The sequence below is a fragment of the Cebus imitator genome, unplaced genomic scaffold (genome assembly GCF_001604975.1).
Source record: "Cebus imitator isolate Cc_AM_T3 unplaced genomic scaffold, Cebus_imitator-1.0 Scaffold119, whole genome shotgun sequence".
NCBI classification, from domain to species: Eukaryota; Metazoa; Chordata; class Mammalia; order Primates; family Cebidae; genus Cebus; species Cebus imitator.
Genome location: NW_016107434.1, coordinates 5,237,316 through 5,258,566, shown reverse-complemented (window position 1 = coordinate 5,258,566; position 21,251 = coordinate 5,237,316). Strand labels below are relative to the sequence as shown.

The 21,251-nt window shown below is 35.8% G+C and overlaps 2 protein-coding genes across 2 annotated transcripts; both read left to right on the top strand.

Annotated features, from left to right (window-relative positions):
- Positions 1–8,508: 8,508 nt before the first annotated feature.
- Positions 8,509–9,510, top strand: LOC108311918 (olfactory receptor 4Q3). Its single transcript, XM_017539570.1, has one exon. The coding sequence runs from the start codon at positions 8,525–8,527 to the stop codon at positions 9,464–9,466; it is 942 nt and encodes a 313-aa protein (XP_017395059.1). The 5' UTR covers positions 8,509–8,524; the 3' UTR covers positions 9,467–9,510.
- Positions 9,511–13,655: 4,145 nt separating this feature from the next.
- Positions 13,656–20,678, top strand: LOC108311863 (olfactory receptor 4S2-like). The gene is made up of 2 exons (XM_037742359.1): positions 13,656–13,908; positions 19,304–20,678. Exons 1-2 carry the CDS (start codon positions 13,875–13,877, stop codon positions 20,278–20,280), a joined length of 1,011 nt encoding a protein of 336 aa, XP_037598287.1. The 5' UTR covers positions 13,656–13,874; the 3' UTR covers positions 20,281–20,678.
- Positions 20,679–21,251: the final 573 nt, after the last annotated feature.

The window sequence follows — 21,251 nt, the reverse complement described above, 5'->3', positions numbered from 1 at the left end:
AGCTTATCGAATTTATTTATTACTTCTAAGAGTTGTCTTCATAATGTTTTTATGTTTTTCTATGGATAAGCTCATGTCATCTGTAGTGAGGAACAATTTGACTTCTTTTCCAATTTGAATGTCTTTTATTTCTTTCTCTTGCTGATTCTCTGGTCAAAACTTCCAGTACTCTATTAAATAGCTGTGGTGAAAGTGAGCATCCTTGTCTTTTTGTCGGTTCTGAGAACTTTCAGTTTTTCCTAAGACAGTATGATTTTAGCTGTGGGTTCTCATATATGGCCTTTATTAGGTGGATGTATGCTCCTTCTATGCCTGAATTTGTTAAATCTTTATCATGAAGCAATAATTTTATCAGCTGCCTTTTTTACATCTATTAAAATAATCATATAGTTTTTGTTTTTTATTCTATTAGTGTAATGTGTCACACTTTTTGATTCATGTATACGGAATCACTCTTGCATTCCTGGAAGAAAATCCACTTGGTTGTGGTGAACTGTCTTTTTAATGTGTTGTGGGTTCGGTTTGCTAGTATTCTGTTGAGAACTTTTGCATCTATGGTCAAGTTATTGCCTTGTAGTTTTTTTCAATTTTTTAAAAAAAATTTATTTTAAAGTTTTGTATGTATGTGGTAAGTGCATATATTTATGGAGTACATGAAATACTTTGATACAGGTATGCAATAAATAATAATCACATCATGGTAAATGGGATATCTATTCTCCTCAAGCATTTTTATCCTTTGGGTTACAGACAATTCAATCACACTCTTTTAGTTACTTTAAAATGTACAATTAAATTATGATTGACTATAGTAGCCCTGTGGTGCTATTAAATACTAGATTCTATTTATTATTTCTACTTTTTGTATCTATTAACAATCCCCACCTGCCTGCCCATTCCCCCAATCACTATCTTTCCCAGTTTCTGGTAACTATCCTTCAACTCTCTTATCTCTATGAGTTCAATTGTTGTAATTTTTAGCTCCCACAAATAAATGACAACATACAAAGTAGAATTTATCCCAGGGATGCAAGAATGGTTCAATATATGCAAATCAATCAATATGATACATAATATTAACAGTATGTAGGAGAATAACCATATGATCATTTCAGTTACTGCTGAAAAATCATTTGATAAAGTTCAACATCCATTTATCATAAAAATTCTCAAAAAACAGAGAATAGAAGGAAGAAACTGCAACATAATAAAAGCCGAATATGACAGACCCACAGCTAGAATCATGCTGAGTGGAGAGAAACTGAAAGCCTTTAATATCTGGAGCACAACAAGAATGCCAGTTTCTACCACTTTATTTACTATACTACTGGAAGTCCTGGCTAAATCAATCAGACAAAAGAAAGAAATAAAAGGGGCTGGGTGTGGTAGCTCATGCCTGTAATTCCAGCACTTTGGGAGTCCAAGGTCGGTGGATCACAAGGTCAGGATATCGAGACCATCCTGACTAACACGCTGAAACCCCATCTCTACTGAAAATACGAAAAAATTAGCCAGGTGTGATGGCATGCGCCTGTAGTTCCAGCTACTCGGGAGGCTGAGGCAGGAGAATTGCTTGAACCCAGGAGGTGGAGATTGCAGTGAGCTGAGATTGTGCCATTGCACTCCAGCCTGGGTGACAAAGCAAGACTTATCTCAAAAAAAAGAAAGAAAGAAAAGAAAGAAATAAAATAAAAGGCATCCAAACTGGAAAGGAAGAGTTCAGGTCAAATTATCCTTGCTTACAGATTATGTGATTTTATGTTTGGAAAAACATAAAAACTCCACAAAAACACTATTATAACTGATAATTTTAGTACAGTTGCAGAATACAAAATCAACATTAAAAGTCAGCAGCATTTCCATATGTCAATAGTGAGCTGTCTGAAAAATCAAGAAAGTAATTCCATTTATGATAGCTACAAATAAAATTAAATACCTAGTAATTAACCAAAAAGGTGAAAGATCTCCACAATGAAAACTATAAAACATTGATAAAAGAAACTAAAGAAGACAGAAAGAAATGGAAAGTATTCCATGTTCATAATTTGAAAGAATCATTGTTAAAATGTTAATATGACTTGGTTACATTAAAAACAATCTATGGATTCAATTCTCTATCAAAATACCAATGTCATTCTTCACAGAAATAAAAAAAGTCCTAAAATTAATATGGAACCCCAAATGATCCAGAATAGCCGGAGATATCTTGAACAAATAAACCAAAACTGGATGAATCATGTTACCTGACTTCAAACTATACTATAGAGCTATGATAACCAAAACAGCATGATACTGGCATAAAAAACAGACCCATAGGCTAATGGTACATAATAGAAAACCCAGAAGCAAATCCATACATCAACAGTGAACTAATTTTCTACAAAAGTACAAAGAACATACATTGGGGGAAAGAACAGTCTCTTCAATAAATGGTGCCAGGAAAACTGGATATCCATATGCAGAAGAATGAAACTAGACCCTATCTCTTGGCATATAAAAAAATCAAATCAAAATGGATTAAAGGCTTAAATCCAAGACCTCAAACAAACCACTAAAAGAAAATATTGGAGGAAACTCTCTTAGACATTGGTCTAGGCAAAGATTTCTTAAGAAATACTCCACAAACACAGGCCACCAAAGCAAAAATGGACAAGTGGGTCACATGCAGCTAAAAAGCTTCTGCACATCCAAGGAAAAAATCAACAATGTGAAATTTCAATCTACAGAATGGGAGAAAATATTTGCAAACTACCCATCTGACAAAGGATTAACAACCAGAATATATAAGGAAACAACTCTACAGGGGAAAAAAGAACCTCTAATAAATTTTAAAATGGGCAAAGTATCTGAACAGAGATTTCTCAAAAGAAGACAATATAAATAGCAAACAGATATATAAAAAGGTGCTCAATACCGTTGATCATCAGAGAAATGTACATCAAAGCTGCAATGAAATATCATCTCACCCCAGTTGAAATGGCTTTTATTCAAAGACGGCAACAGTAAATGCTGGTGAGGATGTGGAGAAAAGGGAACTCTCAGACTCTGTTGGTGGGAATATGAATTTGTACAACCACTAAGGAAAACAGTTTAAGGGTTCCCCCAAAAATTAAATATAGAGCTACTTTATGATCTTGCAACCTCATTGCTAGATATATATCCAAAAGAAAGAATACCAGCATATCAAAGAGTTACCTGCATTCTCATGTTTATAGTAGCTCTGTTCACGATAGCTAAGATTTGGAAACAACCTAAGTTTCCATCAATAGGTGAATGAATAAAGAAAATGTGATACACACACACACACAATATATATATATATATATATATATATATATATATATATATATATATAGTACTACTGAGCCATAAAAAGAATGAGATCATTTGTAAAAACATGGATGAAATGGAGATTATTATGTTAAGTGAAATAAGCCAGGGACAGATAGACAAACTTCTCATGTTCTCACTTATTTGTGAGAAATAAAACAAAATGATTGAATCATGCAGATAAAGAGTAGAATAGAATGATGATTACCAGAAGCTGCGAAGGACAGTGTGGGTGTGGGATGGGGAAAAATGGGGATGGTTATGTCTACAAAAAATAAAAAATAAATAATATCTAGTATTTGACAGCATAACAGTGTGAATAGAGTCAATAATGATTTAATTGTACATTTAAAAAATAACAAAAAGGATATAATTGGATTGTTTGTAACACAAAGGATAAATGCTTGAGGGGACAAATAGCCAATTTTTCATGATGTGATTATTATGTATTATATGCCTGTACCCAAATTTACTCCATAAATATATACACCTACTCTGCACCCACAGAAATAAAAAATAACAAAACAAAACAAAAACCATTGTTTAGCAAGCCCAGTTAAGGGTTATCAGACTCTCTAGCAAATGTGATTTTGTTTAACTTACTACATGATATATGGAATCTCAGACATTGTATAATTACCTATAGCTAGATGTTATAGAAAATAGCTAAATTGTATCTTTTTAGTGTGGTAGAAAATGTAATCCCAAAGATTAAGGTCATATTGTCCCTTTTTATAGCTGTATGAAAGAATATTAATCTTTTTGTCATGTTGATGATATTTGTTAACTTTTAAGTTCAGGGGTACATGTACAAGTTTGTTATATAGGTAAGCCCGTGTCATAAGACATTAATTGGATTGTGTCTAATTTAATAATTTTATTTTAGTGTTCAATTTGTGCTCTGAAATGTAAAATCACACTTTTCATATTCTTTTTGAACTGGCTTTGTTATCCTGTTATCCCTCATTAATTAGTTAAATACCGTTTTTGACATGTTCATTACTTACTTGTTTGAGAATAATGTTTTATGATATTTAAAAATTGTACTTTGACAGTCACAGTCAAAGTAAAAGTCAAAGTCAAAGTCACAGTCAAAGTAGTAATTAAACAAATTTAATTACTAATGACAACAGCTGTGTTTTCTGGATACAATCAATGAATAGATGCCAATGGGTAAGCTGCTTGAGGATTCAAGAAATCCTTGAATGTTGTATCAAGACTCTATATTACCTTAAAGGATAAATAACAAACTACCCGGGCCGGGCGCGGTGGCTCACGCCTGTAATCCCAGCACTTTGGGAGGCCGAGGCGGGTGGATCACGAGGTCAAGAGATCGAGACCATCCTGGTCAACATGGTGAAACCCCGTCTCTACTAAAAATACAAAAAATTAGCTGGGCATGGTGGCGCGTGCCTGTAATCCCAGCTACTCAGGAGGCTGAGGCAGGAGAATTGCCTGAACCCAGGAGGTGGAGGTTGCGGTGAGCCGAGATCACGCCATTGCACTCCAGCCTGGGTAACAAGAGCGAAACTCCGTCTCAAAATAAAATAAAATAAAATAAAAATAAAATAAAATAACAAACTACCCTTGGAATTATTCCAGGGATAAATATCATAGCTTGGTATTTATCCTTCAGCTTCTGCCACTTCAAGGAGCATGATTGAGATAAAAACCAGTGAGAATCTTCTTCAGATACAGACTGAGGCATGAAAAATGGATGGCATATACAAATAAATCAACAGCAAATTACCAATTAATCAATCCAAAGTAAGTAAAATAAGTGGGATCTGTTATGCAACAGATCTAACTGCTTCAGGGCCTGCAGGTCCCAAGGTCAGCTTCCTAGCGAGAACTATATTTAATACAACTCAAACAGCAGCAGCCTAGGGAATCCCAGGGCTCATTAAACTAAGCAATGCTGTAAGAACCATAAAAACCTCAGATACAGCCAGAGTCGTAGGGACAGGAGATCTTTCCAGTTCATGCAGCCAGCCCTCAACTAGGGCTTGGCTTATAAATAAGCAGTTAAGGCATGTGCAGGGCAGCTGCTATGGTCATCTGAATATTGCCCATTTTGATGGCCTGAGACCGAAGAGAGAGCTGGTAGGATAAATGGGAGGATAATACCTTTCTTCCTTAAAACGACATAGCTTCTTACAAGCAAAGATGTAGGTTTCTCAGATATGTTTATTCAAAGCTCCCCTTCTCTGCCTGCTCCTCTGTCTTGACTCTGATGCTATTTTTATGTTTACTGTTGTTCTCACCCTTTTTCTCTATATACCCTGGTATTGATTATTTTTAAATTTAAGAGATCATTTGAGTTTTGTTGTTTTAAGTTTACTCTTAGAAACTTTCACATAACAATGGCATTCCTATAGCGTCAAGGAATTCTAAGGCTAGTGGTATCTTAGAAGATAGTTGCATTAAGCATTTTCAATTTCTTTGGCTCATTTTGTGTACTTAAAATATTTTTATTGATTTTTTCTACATTCTTAGGTTATTCTTAGGATATGAAACATGAAATTCTTGGTAGGGCTTTGATCTTACTGCTAATGGGACGATGGAGTATTTTTGAATGTGGCTTTCTAAGTCCTGTAGAGCTTTGACAAGGGAAATTATCTTGTGATTGGGGGTACATTTTTTCATGTTGACGGATATAGTGTTCTTTTTATTCTTCACAGAACAGTCCCAGGTCTAGTTTCTTACTGTGATCAGATTTCAGAAACACACAAGCTGGGAGACGACTCTACCAAAAGTGGAAATATTATTAAACCTAAAGGAAAGCTTTCTATATTGTTTAGTATTACATTTTATATTGTCTAAAGATTGCAAATTTATTGTCATTAAAAAAAATTCCAAGAATAATCAGAATCCAGCCCTTACCTTGATTAAAACTCAACGAACATAGAGGGCTGCCTATTTTTGTCTTATGTAATTGTAAAGATTTTGTTACCATTATTAATAAAAATCTTATCAGAGTAATCACCTAGGAACTGTCCAAAGTATTTATAGTACTGAAATTCCCTAATATTAAATCTTTAAACAAGTAGGCCATAAACTTAGGCTTATAAATGGTTTATAGTAATTTAGGTTATATTTTAAATATTATTCTCTTATTTAATCTTCTGACTTATTTAATTGTAATATTGTCTGTTTTAATACAATCTTTTCTTTCTTAACGTATGTTTGGTCGAAATAGCAAGTGTACCAGACACCTTTGGTATACTATGCCATTAGGAAATAATCACATTGTTTCTCAGTCATATTGTGAGACTAAATTATAACAGTGAGTTAGATTACGTGTTTCCATTGTTTTCTGGTTTCTAGAAACCTTTCTTTAATTTAAAAAAATAACTTTGATTATTCTTTCTCAGGCTTTTCCAGTTTTTCTAAGATTATGTTTAAAATTAGATTCATAATTTTAATGAGACTTGACCTCTGTTAATTAGACATTTTAGGTAACTGAAAAGAACATCCAAATGATGTTTTCTTGTGGACATTTATAATCTTTGGTGCATCCAAAGAGATTGGGGAATTTTCAATATAGCAGAGCTTGAGTAGGGCTGTACATACAATAGCAAATTTTTCCCTAAATTGTATTTCTTGCTTTATTTTATTTTCCAGTTGATTCCAGAAAGTGAGGTGATTCCTTCTATTAATTATAAGATTATAGATTTAGATGCACTGTGAACCTGGCTGTATAGGTAGATGAAGAGGATGGTCACAAACATGGTGTGACAGAGGCATCCAAAGGTGGCTTGAGCCCCAAATCTCTCTCTCAGTGGCTTATCTTGGAATAATATCCCAGAGAAAGTTTTTTTTGTCATTAAGCATTTTAATTTTTAAAATTTAAGTACTTTTCTGCATTGTCTATGTAAATACCTGATACCTAGTATGAATTATTTTATTGGATAACATTCTCTGGATGACTTGATAGAACCAAGTACAACATGATTACGTAACTTGGGACGCAAAATAAAATCTTGTCTTCATATTTTGCCTATTGCTGTTTCTAGATAAAAATATTCTAGACAGAAAGGTATCTACTAAGTTTTAACTACTTCAATGGAAGAAATGTATCAGTGTTCTCTGATTTTCTGTTTGTAATCCAAGGTACTGTCACCAAACACTGGGGATGAGTGTGAGAGTAGAGCAGGAGAAAATGGATCTAACAATATCTTAGCAAATCCTTTATTTTCTTATGTACCTATGGTTGTTGAAAAGTCCAGAAGCAACACAATTCTGGTTTCTCTTATTATTCTTTCTTATGAAATGGTCATGATGGGCTTTTGTGTGTGTTTCCATGATATGGGTCATGACCCTTGGTCTCTTTTCTTGGTGATTAGTATATTTTAATCATTGTCCTACTCATCCTGAGTCTGATGCTTCCCTAAATCTTAAAGATTGAGACTATTTCTTCTTACCTCATCTTTACAAACTTTCCAATCTCTGTAACCTGGGAAGTAAAGACAAAAAATATGAGCTCCTTTTCAATCTTTTCTAAATGATTTACTTTCTAATATATTTATTAATAACTACTAACCTTTGTACAATATAGCAATTTTTTTGTTTACAAACCATTCTTCCTTTGATTTGATAAATTATTGAGCTTATGCTACGCAGTAAGTATTGTGTCATAGATACAAAGATGAGTAAGAGATATTTCCTCATTTTGAGATACCTAGTTTTTTTTTATGGTGCTCATAGGCATTACATTTGATTCTCAAAGTAATCTTGGAAGATATTATTAATCTGTATTAGATTTAATAACTAAAGAGTAAAACACAGAGAGGTTTATTTCCTTGCCTGAGAGTACTCCATTGGTAATGGTGGACGTAGGCATTGGATCTAGATACTTCATTCCAGAACTTTTGTCCTTAGAGGATATTATTCTGTATATTAAAAGAAATGGAAACATTAGCATGCTCTTATCACCTCATGTCCAGACATTGTTTTCCTTCTAGCTTATTGTGAATGCAATTTAAAAGTATTACAGGAATAAAGAGTTGGAAGAAATAGTTCCTTGTTTTACCGATACAAGAGTCTACTGCCTATACTACCTCATAGAACTTGCTTAAATAATTTTTTATTGCTTATATATTATATACATATATAATTTATGTATGTCTATCTTAAATCTCTCTTGTTCTGATTTAATTCTTTTTTATCTAGGTCACTTGATATTCTTGGTTTGATGAAAAAAGAACAAGATTCTAACGTGACAGAATTTGTTCTTCTGGGCCTATCCTCTTCTTGGGAGCTGCAGCGATTTCTTTTCTTACTATTTTTGTTTTTTTACATTGCTATTGTCCTGGGAAACCTCTCAATAGTGGTAACAGTGAAAGTCAATGCTCGCCTGCTCCAATCTCCTATGTATTATTTTTTATGTCATCTCTCTTTCATTGACTTAAGTCTGAGCTGGGTTACTGTGCCAAAGGTGTTAGGGGATTTCCTACAGCAGAGCAAGACCATCTCTTTTTCAGGATGCCTGGCCCAGATCTACTTCCTCCACTTTCTAGGAGGCAGTGAGATGTTTCTGCTGACAGTTATGGCCTATGACAGGTATGTTGCCATCTGTAACCCTTTGCACTACCTTAGAGTCATGAACCCCCGGCTGTGCCTTCGGCTGGTTCTTGCCTGCTGGTGTGGGGGCTTTATCCACTCTATCATACAGGTTATGCTAGTCATCCAGCTGCCTTTCTGTGGCCCCAATGAACTGGACAACTTCTTCTGTGATGTCCCACAGGTCATCAAGCTGGCCTGCATGGACACCTATGTGGTAGAGGTGCTGATGACAGCCAACAGTGGTCTGCTGTCTCTTATCTGCTTCTTGGTCTTACTATTCTCCTATGCTATCATCCTGATCACCCTGAGAACACACTTTTGCCAGGGCCAGAACAAGGTCCTCTCTACCTGTGCCTCCCATCTGACAGTGGTCAGCCTGATCTTTGTGCCATGTGTATTCATCTATTTGAGACCTTCCTGCAGCTTCTCTGTGGATAAGATATTCTCCGTGTTTTACACAGTGATCACACCTATGTTGAACCCCCTCATCTACACACTCAGAAATGCTGATATGAAGGTAGCTATGAAGAAGCTGAGAATAAAACCATGTGGCATTTTGTTGTCTTGTTAAAGAAGGAGCAGAAGAGTTGATTTGAAAAGCATACTCTTTCTTGTAACACTCTTTTTTTTTTTTTTTTTTTTTTTTTTTTTTAGACAGAGTTTCACTCATGTTACCCAGGCTGGAGTGCAATGGCGCGATCTCGGCTCACCGCAACCTCCGCCTCTTGGGTTCAGGCAATTCTCCTGCCTCAGCCTCCTGAGTAGCTGGGACTACAGGCACACGCCACCATGCCCAGCTAATTTTTTGTATTTTTAGTAGAGACGGGGTTTCACCATGTTGACCAGGATGGTCTTGATCTCTTGACCTCGTGATCCACTCGCCTTGGCCTCCCAAAGTGCTGGGATTACAGGCTTGAGCCACCGCGCCCGGCTGTTGGAACACTCTTAACTCATCTTGTACATGTGTAAAAACCATACTGGCGACTTTGGTATAAAAGAGAAGACAGCATAAAGATTATAATGGATCATTCTTGATTACGGTTTAAAGCATAGGTGGCACTCTAGAAAGCCACTTATGTCTTTTGACTATAATGAGGAGAACTCAGGAACTCAGGAGAATTTACTGGCCACAAATGATAACAAGGGAGTGCTAGGGTTAGAATACACCTTGAAAGATCAGCTTTATGTCTTTAAGTACCCTTTCTTTATTCAATTTGTTTCACTTTTAAATTCTATTCAAATGAAAGAAGAAATTATATCTCTTTTTGTGTTCCATTCCACCAGGGTTTAATGATTCCTAGTGTTAGGACGTTCCTTCTGGTGTCTCATCAGATCCTCTTCTGAAGTAGTATGAATTTATTTGTTCTGTTACAAACCAAGCCGGGAAACAGTAAAAACCACCCTGTGTACTAGTATTTACCTAGGAACTGTGTTCCATAGTGTCCCAAATCTTAGAAATGTAGTCAAGCATGACTGTAATAAACATATGCTCTTAACAAAGTTTATTGCGAGAGAAAGGAAGTCCAGGAGTGCTGGAGTGATGGAAACTGTTGGTATTTTATTGTATAGGCTTCCCAAGAAGAGGTATCCAATTTCATGTAGAGTTTATCTTTAAATGGAATTACAGTAGGGGCGAGCAGAGAAGCTAAATCTTCAACTGAACATAATGTTTAAGAGTTTTAAGCTCTAAAAGAAAGGAAGAAAAAACTGGACTGTGGTTGAAAGCACTCATTGTTGGGATGTTCACAGTTATTACCTTTGAGTCTCAAGCATGTATTGAGGAACAAATAACATTACCTAACTTCATTTTTGAGAATGAACTCAGAGTTAAGTGACTGGCCGACAACCACTTAGAAAAAAAGTAATCAATCAAGAAAGGTAATAATAGCATAATTAAGTTAATATTTTATTTCTCTTCAGAAAGAGTATTTGTCCCAATTATACAGATTGATTGCTTTGTTCCTTCCCTCCCCTCCCCTCCCCTCCTCCCTCCCGACAGAGTCTCACTCTTGTCTCCCAGGCTGGAGTGCACTGGTGTGATCTCGACTCACTGCAACCTCCATCTTCCAGGTTCAAGCGGCCCTCCTGCCTGAGCCACCCAAGTAGCTGGGATTACAGGTGCCCACCAGCATGCCCGCTAATTTTTATATTTTTAATAGAGACGGCATTTATCCATGTTGGCCAGGCTGGTCTTGAACTCCTGACCACAGGTGATCTTCCTGCCTTGGCTTCCAAAAGTGCTGGGATTACAGGCATGAACTACTGTGCCAGGCCACATTACTTAATTTCTATAATACCTGTATAGAAGCTTCAGAGCTGTAAGATTCCTAAAAAGTTTAACTTAAACATTTACATTTAAAGTTATCTATCTCTGACATAGGATCCTTGCAACATTTCGTGGCTATAAAAATGTCTTTATTTTTGTGTTGGGAGTTAATGACTTTATATTTAAGCAGCCATATGTATGTATGTGTGTGTGTATATATTGCTACAGAAGGACTCCTCAGAGACTAGGAACTAGGCAGCAATTTGGGGGACTCTTAAATAGTAAGGGTGAGAATGACATATCTGGTACATCATGTTCTCCTCTTTTGCATCACTCTACTCAGCATTTTCAGAGTCCTTTGCATATGACGAATACCTGAGGAGCAGTATGATATTCTGAAGATTGTATCTTGATATCCTGAAGTGCAGGAAACTGCTGAGAGGAGTGTGTGAGTTAACAGAAAGATTTGAGTGGTTCTGTGGATTACCAGGCATGTTTCAAGGACACAGAGCTCCAGCCTTTCTCTTAGTATAAGCCGGCTACAACATCCCCTTTTTCTGATGTTCCTCTTCAATAGCAAAATTTAGAGTCTTGGCAAATCAATTTAAATGTCCTGTTGATAGCTGGAATTGGTGGCATTATTTTAAGAAAAGCAAGAGCTTTTTGTATTCCCCTTTGCATTTTCAAGTCTCTCTTTGTTTAACCAATTATATATATTAAAATTCTTTTTATTAATAAATGATAAAAATTTCTGTTTCTTGAGACTGCACATGATTGATATTATCTAGGTGCTTGGTCCTCCAGAGTTTCCTGTTCAGATATCATGAGCCCACTTTCACAGCTTGCCTGGGCCTCTTCTGTGTCCTCCTAAGAGTGAACCATACTGTGTATGCACCCCTAGACTGCAGAGGTGGTTGAGGGGCCCTGTGTGTAAAGCGTGTGGACAAAGCCTGCACATTTGGGCAGCAGAGTCCACATTCATACATGAGACCCCCCTTATGGTGGGGTTTGGAACTGGAGAAGAGGTGGACTGAAGGTCTGAGGGTCAAAGACCTGCTCTGTTCATGCTGACATGTTCCGGTGCAGAAATTCAAGGTGCCTGAGGATTTTAGATTGGAAACTGGCCTTTCAGTAATTGTAAGCCTATGAGGAGATTTTTAATTTACATTTGTTAGCTTGATGTATAGCGTTTAGACATATGTTACATGGGCTTCATTTGTACTCTTACCCTGAGCCCCATAGATATTTGGGATGGATTTTCCCAACAAACATGAAAAACATGCTCATCATCACTAATCAGAGAAGTGCATACCAAAACCACAATGAGAGACCACCTCATGCCAATCAGAAGGGCTATTACTAAAATGTCAGAAATGTTGAATATCACAGAATATAATTATACCTCATGCTATTTTCCGTACTGTTGTATTACTGGGGTACATTTGTCAAATGAATAAAGCAATATCGATGCATTATTATTAATTACACTGTACCTTTTCAGATTTCATTAGTTCTTCCTTAATGAAATGGCTTACTCATGTTGTTTATTTTTTAATTTATCATGGCAGTTATTTAATTTATTGTCCTTAAGTTCTTTATGTTCCCAAAAAGCTTTTTGTAATTATTCTGTAAATAAATACTTGAAAATACCCGGTGAGCTTCCATTAGTTAGAGGAAATTCTGAAATCTACAACATAAATACAGTGCAGTTCTAGTTTTTATCTCTTTAAGTGAGCATTTGACTCCCCCTACTCTGCCCACATCTGTGCATGGTTTCTTATTTATTTGTCATGTAAAACTTGTATATATTTGTCATGGACAACAGGATGTTTTGAAATAAATACGTCTACATAGTAAAATGGCTCAATTGAGTCAATTAACATATACATCCTAGCCCTACCAGTCTCTTCCCCTTATTTAATCAAATCTATACTTTCTTGTTTGCATGTTCTATTCTACCTCAGATTCTGGTAGAAATATTATCATGAAATTCTGTAGGGGTATAGAGTCTGCATGGGGATAAGAAAATGTAGGATAATAACTAAGATTTTTCATACTACAGCACCATTCTACACCTTAGGCCTTTTCGAGTAGAAATACTTGTTCCGAGATCAATTATCAATCCTAATTTCATTTTTTGGTCAGTCCTGTTCCACTGTTTGAACCTCTGAACTATGTGCAGCTTCCTCAAACTTCTATGCCTCTGAACATGCTGCTGCTTTTGCTGGAATTATTGACCTGCTTTTCACCTTCAATACTCTAATTAAAAGTCTTGTTTTTGGCCACCTTTCAGTATGGTTTTACAAGAAGTTATTTAGCAGAGAATACACTTGCACTTTCTCTGCCTAATTATATTCTCCAGCTGCTTACCCAATCACTTGTCCATCAATTCCCTAAGGGCTTTGATGATGTGTAAAGATTGCTGAGAGTTTCTTCCTCTTGGCAGCCAGGAATGTAGAAATCTTTTGCATACTAAGATGAGAAGCTATGGCATGGCTGTAACCTCATAAAACACTACCTTTTTTGAAGGAGAGAGCGAGAAAGAGAAAACAAACTCAAGGCCTCTTTTTAGGTTATAGAAAAGGAAATGTAGCACGCACATGAGAGAAGCATCATTATATAAATCTCAGCCTTTTAGTGTGCATATCTGGGTATCGATCACATTTTTATTTCAGAGGCTTTTCTGATCCAAGATCTTGGATTGTTCAAATCCATGTGGTGGGACCACACTCAAGAAAGCGGCCAGGGTAAGCTTTCCATCTAGAGTGATACCTTAAACCACCAGTGAAAGAGGCAAGGTTAATTTTCATTGATTCAAATTATATTCAAAGATAAATTCTTTACTTCTATAAATTCTTCACCCGCTTTACAATATCTGTTCTAGTAATTAAATAATTTAGGAAATAGTATATTACAATTTAAAGTGTATATCAATATAATTTCAATTGGAATTTAGTCCTAGTTTTACCAGGTTTACCACCAGCAGTAAACTTAGATAATTTAGTTCCCTCTCTGTCCCTTATTTGTTTCCCAATGGTTAAATGAGTGGGATAAAATAAAATGATCTCTAAAATCCTTTATATATAGATAAGTATAGGACTTAACGTAAATTATACTTCAGTCTAAGACGATTTAGGGAGGTCATTTAAAACTGCTGCTCTAAAATAAATGGTTTTATGTTGGGAATTGGGTTGCATTCCTCTTTTTATATTCACAGTGCAGTACCAGACACAGATATGCTTAGTAAATATTAAGTGAAAGTATAAATTAATATTGGTACTTATGAAATATAAATCAAATAGATGATACCTCAAGCAATCCATACATTGTGCTATGCTAACTCATTTGCAGATTTTTTTCAATATTTTTCCTTATCTTTTAGCTCCACAAAGATTGGTAAATTGTTTCCTCAATTGGGGCCAGTTAGAAGAACAGCATAGGATTAATAAGTAATAAAATTATGTCAGGTGACAAGAGACATAAAAACATGCACACATGTCATGATGTCTCTATGAAGGATATCGAAGTGAAGAACACAGTTACATAAAAAGTTTTCCATGACATAGAGCTTGCTGTTAGGAAAGAGATCCAGAATAGTATATGGCTGCCCTTTGTAAATCCCTCATGAGAGGAACTAAGACAATATCTTTCTCAGAAGATACCAACAGTTGCATTCTTTGAAATTGTTCTATTGGAATTTATATAGGCTCATGCAGTTAAATAAAGGAGGAAACTTTTTTCTTTAGCTACACAAATCCTATTTTAACTAATACATATTCTTTAGCATTGTCTTAGATCAAGTTTAACCTAAGAACCCAGGTAGACCAGCAGAAACAATCCATGGAGGCTCTTGTTCATAGAGTTCAGCTGTCTGACTGTTCCTGAAATTCCACCACAAAAATGATGAAGAGTTTGTTTGGCAAGTTGTTTATTGCTTTTTTTTTCATTATCTAATTTGAGTCTTACCATGGGTAGCATTATCTCACAGGGGAGGTTAATAGATGTTAGAAAAATTATGTTAATGTTACACAACCTGAAGAGGCAGAGCTGTGAGTTGTTCTATCTTTAAGTCTTGTGCTGTTTCTCCCAGCGAAGTTAACAAAAAGTTCTTGGGTCCTAGATTTTGATCAATTTGATGAACTCCTGAGGAGGGTCATAGATAAAGTAGAGTTGTCACACTCATAGTGAATAGAGCAGCTGCCCAAACGTCTCTGGGCATCATGCTCGAACTCTTAAATACATCTAGGCAAGGATATAGAATGTCCTTTCTTGCTGCTCCAGTCAGAAGAATATATTTGAGAGGGTAGGTGTGAACAGTAGATACACAGTCTAAGATTTGGACAAGCATGAGCATGCATATAGGTGAGAATCAGGAGATGAATATAGTAAAGAGGTTAGTGTTCTAAGATCACTCCTATCCGGGCTTCTGTTCTCTGGTAGCTAAGATGGATAATGATAATGCTATATTTGCTTAGAGTATGTTATGCACGTAAGTGTTTTATATGTAATATATATTTACTGTGTGTAACACTATATAAATGTACTATTCTTATCCACATTTTACACCTGAGAAAACTGAGGCAAAGAAAAGTGAAGTAAGTTGCCTAAAGTTGTACAGTTAGCAAGCGGTGAAGCCAAAAATTTGAACCTAGCTGGACTCCAGGAATCTTCTTTCTCACAACTTCTGTCACCTACCTTCCATTGAGCTACTCTCCTCCTGTGGTTGTGATCTTTATGGCACCCCAATTAATTCAAGATTAATTGCTAACTTGTAAGGGTAATATACATGATTCTGTAATCTAGGCTTGTCTTCTTTTCAGCCTCATCTCCTGACACTTCTCTATGTGGATTCTGTGCTGAATCATATTAAACTTGTTGGCACTTCCCAGAGAGGATGGTGTAATGATCTATACCCTTTTACCTTCGTATATTTTATTTGCTAGGCCTGGAAGGTCCTTCCTGCCCTGTCTACTCTTTCGTGCCCACATTCTGCAATCCTCATCATCATCAGGTTAACTCTAACTCAGCAACAGAATTCCACTCAGTGACAGCCTTTGAAAAGGCAATCCTGTCTCTCCTGGGTCTCCTTCCTGAGCCTTTCACAAGAACTGTGATAATTTACATGCGGATCTCCTCCACTGGATTGACAACACTTGCCAAATCAAATAATGACTGAATTAATGATCAGTATCACATCACTTGTTATTATATCCCCACTGTAAACTTAATTTGAGAAAAGCTGGGCACAGACTCTATGACTTGATGATGTTACCAGTTGTAGCTATAGTCTTTGTCTCTAAGTAGTGTATATACGTAAAAAAAAACTTTTCATGATTAGAAGAAAAGGAGTCTTTTGATTATTGTAGAAGGTTTAAGGCTTTCGAATGAGAAAGACATTTGGTAGCTTTGATGCCATCAGACCCAGGGTATGCATAGTAGTTAAGAAAATAAATCTTGAAGTCCCATTGCCTAGGTTCAAATGTCAACTCTGCCAATCACTAGCTCTATGACCTTGGGCAAGTTACTTTTTCTGTGCTTCAGTTTTCTCGTTTCTGAAGTGGGAATAATAGTGATAGACTACTTTGTAAGATCACTATGGGAGTTAAATGAGCTATAATATGTAAAACGCCTAGAATCAAACTTGGCATATAGTAAGTACAATATAAGTGTTTTTTATTTATCTAAACACTTTTTCAACCCTTATGATTTTGCCAGCTGCTGACTGAGCACAATTTGGCTTTGCTGGTATAGAGCATAGACAATACGAAGATTTTAGGAATGTGAAACATATTCTCCAATCGAAGCACTTTGCATGATAAGAAAACAATTGTTTAAATTCAGTTCTTTTTGTGGTGGCATGTGTCTGTAATCTCAGCTACGTGGGAGGCTGAGGCGAGAGAATTGCTCAAACTCAGGAAGCGGAGGTTGCAGTGGGCCGAGATCACGGCATTTTACTCCAGCCTGGGCAACAGAATGAGACTTTGTCTCAATAATAATAATAATAATAAAATTAATTCAGTTCTTTTTATGAGAAACATCATCTGTCTATCCATCTATCTAGCTAATCTTTTTATCTACCTATCATTTATTTAAGGATATGTAAGTTACGTGTGTTCTGGAATAAGAATACCACAATTCAAATACCAGCCTTTTCGCTGAAAATTATATTGGATAATTTGCCTCTTTAATCTTTAGTGCTCTGCTTTGTAAAATGGAGATAATAAAAATTATGATACTGTTGTGAGGATGGAATGAAGTAGCATATGCAAAGAGTTTAGCACGATTCTGCACGTGGTAAAATGCTCAGTAAATGTTAGCTACTATTTGTGGTATTTTTTTCATGGAGATGGGCAGATAATATAGCTATTATCTCAGAAATAAAATTATATGTGTTTTAATATTTTCTAGTAGTTACATTATGTAGCTTTAATATAATAGCTAAATAGATCAAATTACAAATTGTGCTTACTAGAGAGATACCACTTTATAGATTCAAATTAAAAGGAAAACACCTCATAAATTAAGAACATGTTATATAGATTATCTCATTTTAATTCTAAAACAGCTTTGTGAGATAAAAAATTTTATCATTCATCTATAGATGAGAAAACTGGGATTCAGGGAAGATAAATAAATTTACCCAAAGTTATAAGGCTGATACGGGCACTGAAACTTACACCACTCAGCGTCTGGGCAGTGCTCTTTCTGCTACCCATGCAGAAAAGAGATATTCTGAGTAAAGATGGAGAATAGCTAGTAATTTTCATATTTCAGAAAAGCCATTTTTATTTCAAGAAACTTTAGATCTCAGTGTCTAATAATCTCATTTAATAATTTTTTTCTGATCATTTTTATCCAGTCTCTGTATGACATAAGCATTCCAATTACAGTTTATAAAATTGCTTCGGGCCGGGCGCGGTGGCTCAAGCCTGTAATCCCAGCACTTTGGGAGGCCGAGGCAGGTGGATCACGAGGTCAAGAGATCGAGACCATCCTGGTCAACATGGTGAAACCCCGTCTCTACTAAAAATACAAAAATTAGCTGGGCATGGTGGTGGACACCTTAATCCCAGCTACTCAGGAGGCTGAGGCAGGAGAATTGCCTGAACCCAGGAGGCGGAGGTTGCGGTGAGCCGAGATCGCGCCATTGCACTCCAGCCTGGGTAACATGAGTGAAACTCGGTCTCAAAAAAAAAAGAAAAAATAAATAAAATAAAATAAAATAAAATAAAATTGCTTCGGACACTTTTTTTTTTTTTGAGACGGAGAACTATCATTTATAACATTATCTGTATGGAAAATTTCATTCCTAATTTTTACCTATGATTACAAGGACAGAGAGTTAACTGGGTCTTTTTCAAGGCAAAAGGATTGAGAATGATAGGGACCTGCAAAGGGATTGAGGGTGATAAGGAACTCAGTAATTTTTAAATGTTTCAACTCTTTACAGCAACATAGAAAATAGTATTTCTCTGTATAAGTTGTTTAATTCTCATGTATTCCTTATTGGCACGCAAAATGGAATTTTCACATGCAAGTCAAGGCTTATGATTCAAACTTCCTCAATGTTGATTTATAAGCACTAAAAATGACTTAATTTTTAATTGAACTGAGACTTTCAATCTAATTGAGAAATTGGAAACTGAGTCTTCCTCTCTTGATTAAATAAAATGTTACTTTTCCATAGCTGAGTAATACATATTATATTTGAAGAATTTTGGAATTTTATACATCAGATCTTATACTCTGACTTCATGCTTTTATTTAGAACTTCAAAAAATTATTAATCAATTAATTAAATGAAGTTTTCACCCAAAGCAAATTTCTGACAAGAGAAGTTGGAGGTGGGGGCAAATAGAGCACTGATTAGGGAAAAACGTTGAATTCAATTGAAAAATCTCAGATTCTCTAGGTTCTTGTATGAAAAAAGGAACTGTAAGACTAATTATAAAAGAAATTCAAATATGAGTTAATAATGTGGAAATAAAGTTAATGACAAGAAAAATGTTCATGAACTATGTTCAAGAAATATAAAGAACTTACTCTACCATATTTAATATCACGTAGGTTATTTTCACGAGACTCTTATTGTTAGGCTTTACCATGCTTACAATGGTTTATAACATGTGTTTATTTTTGCAGAGAATCAGAGCCACTCCACCAGTCCCTCCTGGGGCCCCATGAGAGTGGCCAACAATGTCACTGAGTTTATATTCCTGGGACTTTCCCAAGATTCTGGAATGCAATTGATGTTCTTTGCCTTATTTCTCCTCTTCTACATCGTGATCATGGTGGGAAATTTGCTCATTTTGCTTACGGTTTTTTCTGACCCCAGACTACACACACCCATGTATTTCTTCCTCAGTAACCTGTCTTTTGTGGACATTGCCTATTCCTCAGCCACGGCACCCAAGATGATTGCAGACTTTATTTCTGAGAAAAAGACTATTTCCTACTGGGGCTGCATAACTCAGATGTTTACCTTCCACTTTTTTGGTTGTGCTGAGATTTTTGTTTTGACTGTCATGGCTTTTGATCGTTATGCTGCTATCTGCCAACCCCTCCGTTATACTGCCATCATGAGTGCTAATGCTTGTACTGTGCTGGCATCACTGTCCTGGTTGGGGGCCCTGGGTCATTCCTTTGTTCAGACCCTCCTGACCTTCCAGCTGCCCTTCTGTAATGCTCAGATTATAGACCATTACTTTTGTGATGTCCACCCAGTCCTAAAACTTGCCTGTGCTGATACAACCCTGGTAAACATGTTGGTAGTTGCCAATAGTGGTCTTATCTCCCTGGGGTGTTTCCTCATTCTTTTGGCCTCCTACACAGTCATTCTGTTTAGTCTTCGAAAACAGTCTGCAGAGAGGCGACGCAAGGCTCTCTCTACCTGTGGATCTCATCTGACTGTAGTAACTTTCTTCTTTGTTCCATGTATCTTTATTTATCTCCGCCCATCCACTACTTTCCCTTTGGATAAAGCTGTGTCTGTGTTCTATACCACCATCACCCCAATGCTGAACCCACTCATCTATACGCTGAGGAATAAGGATGTAAAGAATGCCATGAGGCGTCTGTGGAATAGCAAGATCTCGTTGAAGGAAAAGCAGAAAGAATAGTTTGTCAGAATTGCAAAATCAGAGACTTAGTCGGTCACTTCAATGATCCCTAATTTATTAACAATGAAAAAAAAATACTTCCGAAAATGCAGCTTTTATATTTTGTCTAGCAGAAAATAATTTGAGGCTATTTCAGACAGTCTAAACTTAAACCTTTTCATGTTCGGTAAGATTTATCCTCTCTTACTTCTAGAGTGAAAGAGTTAACACTGCTACTTAATATCTCACTTAACTTGTTAGATTCCTTCTGCTCACATGAAATGCTCTTAAGCTACAATTCAGTAATTTAGAATGGAGTTAGAAAGATATCCCTGATCATATCTTCTCACCAGATCATGTCTCTTCAAAACAGAAGTCTAATTTACCGGAAGCTGCACTCTTGTTCTCTCCTTCTTTTCTTCCTTCTTTTTTTTTTTTCTTCCTTTCCTAGTCTTTTCCTATAAATATTGCAATCTAGTAGAGGAAACAGATTTGCAAGGAGATAATTATAATACAATACAACAAATACCGACTTAGAAATATATACTTTCTGCAATGAAAAGGGTTAGTATAAATCGACAAATTGCCCAAAGGATGGTTTTTGTACAGGGAAAAAAAATAGAACTTTACATATTTTGAGGTGTACAGCGATTTCTTTAAAGATTCTCTTGGAAAATTTGAATACTTTTCTACCACAGTACTATAATACTATTTTTACTGAAAACGATCTTTTTTTTTTTTTTTTTTGCAATAAATACTCAGACTGGATTAAAACAACTAAAATGAGTTGACATTTGAACTATTGAAATGACAAAGGAGATGTAATTCTGTTATAAATTTTTAGTTGAACTTGTCTTCAGTTCTTTAAAAGAACAAAATGGAATAAGCACGTTTTCTTTTTTGGTATTCTTAGCAAAGTTGAAAAATAGGTAAGTATTCTCAGTATTCTGGAAAAGGCATTTTTCTTCTGATAAATTTTCTTAGATCTTATC

Bases quoted from the DNA above. Each gene is read 5' to 3' on its own strand.
- LOC108311918 (XM_017539570.1), top strand. From the start codon at position 8,525: ATGAAAAAAGAACAAGATTCTAACGTGACAGAATTTGTTCTTCTGGGC.
- LOC108311863 (XM_037742359.1), top strand. From the start codon at position 13,875: ATGTGGTGGGACCACACTCAAGAAAGCGGCCAGG. The intron at 13,909-19,303 runs GTAAGCTTTCCA...TTATTTTTGCAG, and splicing joins CACTCAAGAAAGCGGCCAGG to AGAATCAGAGCCACTCCACC.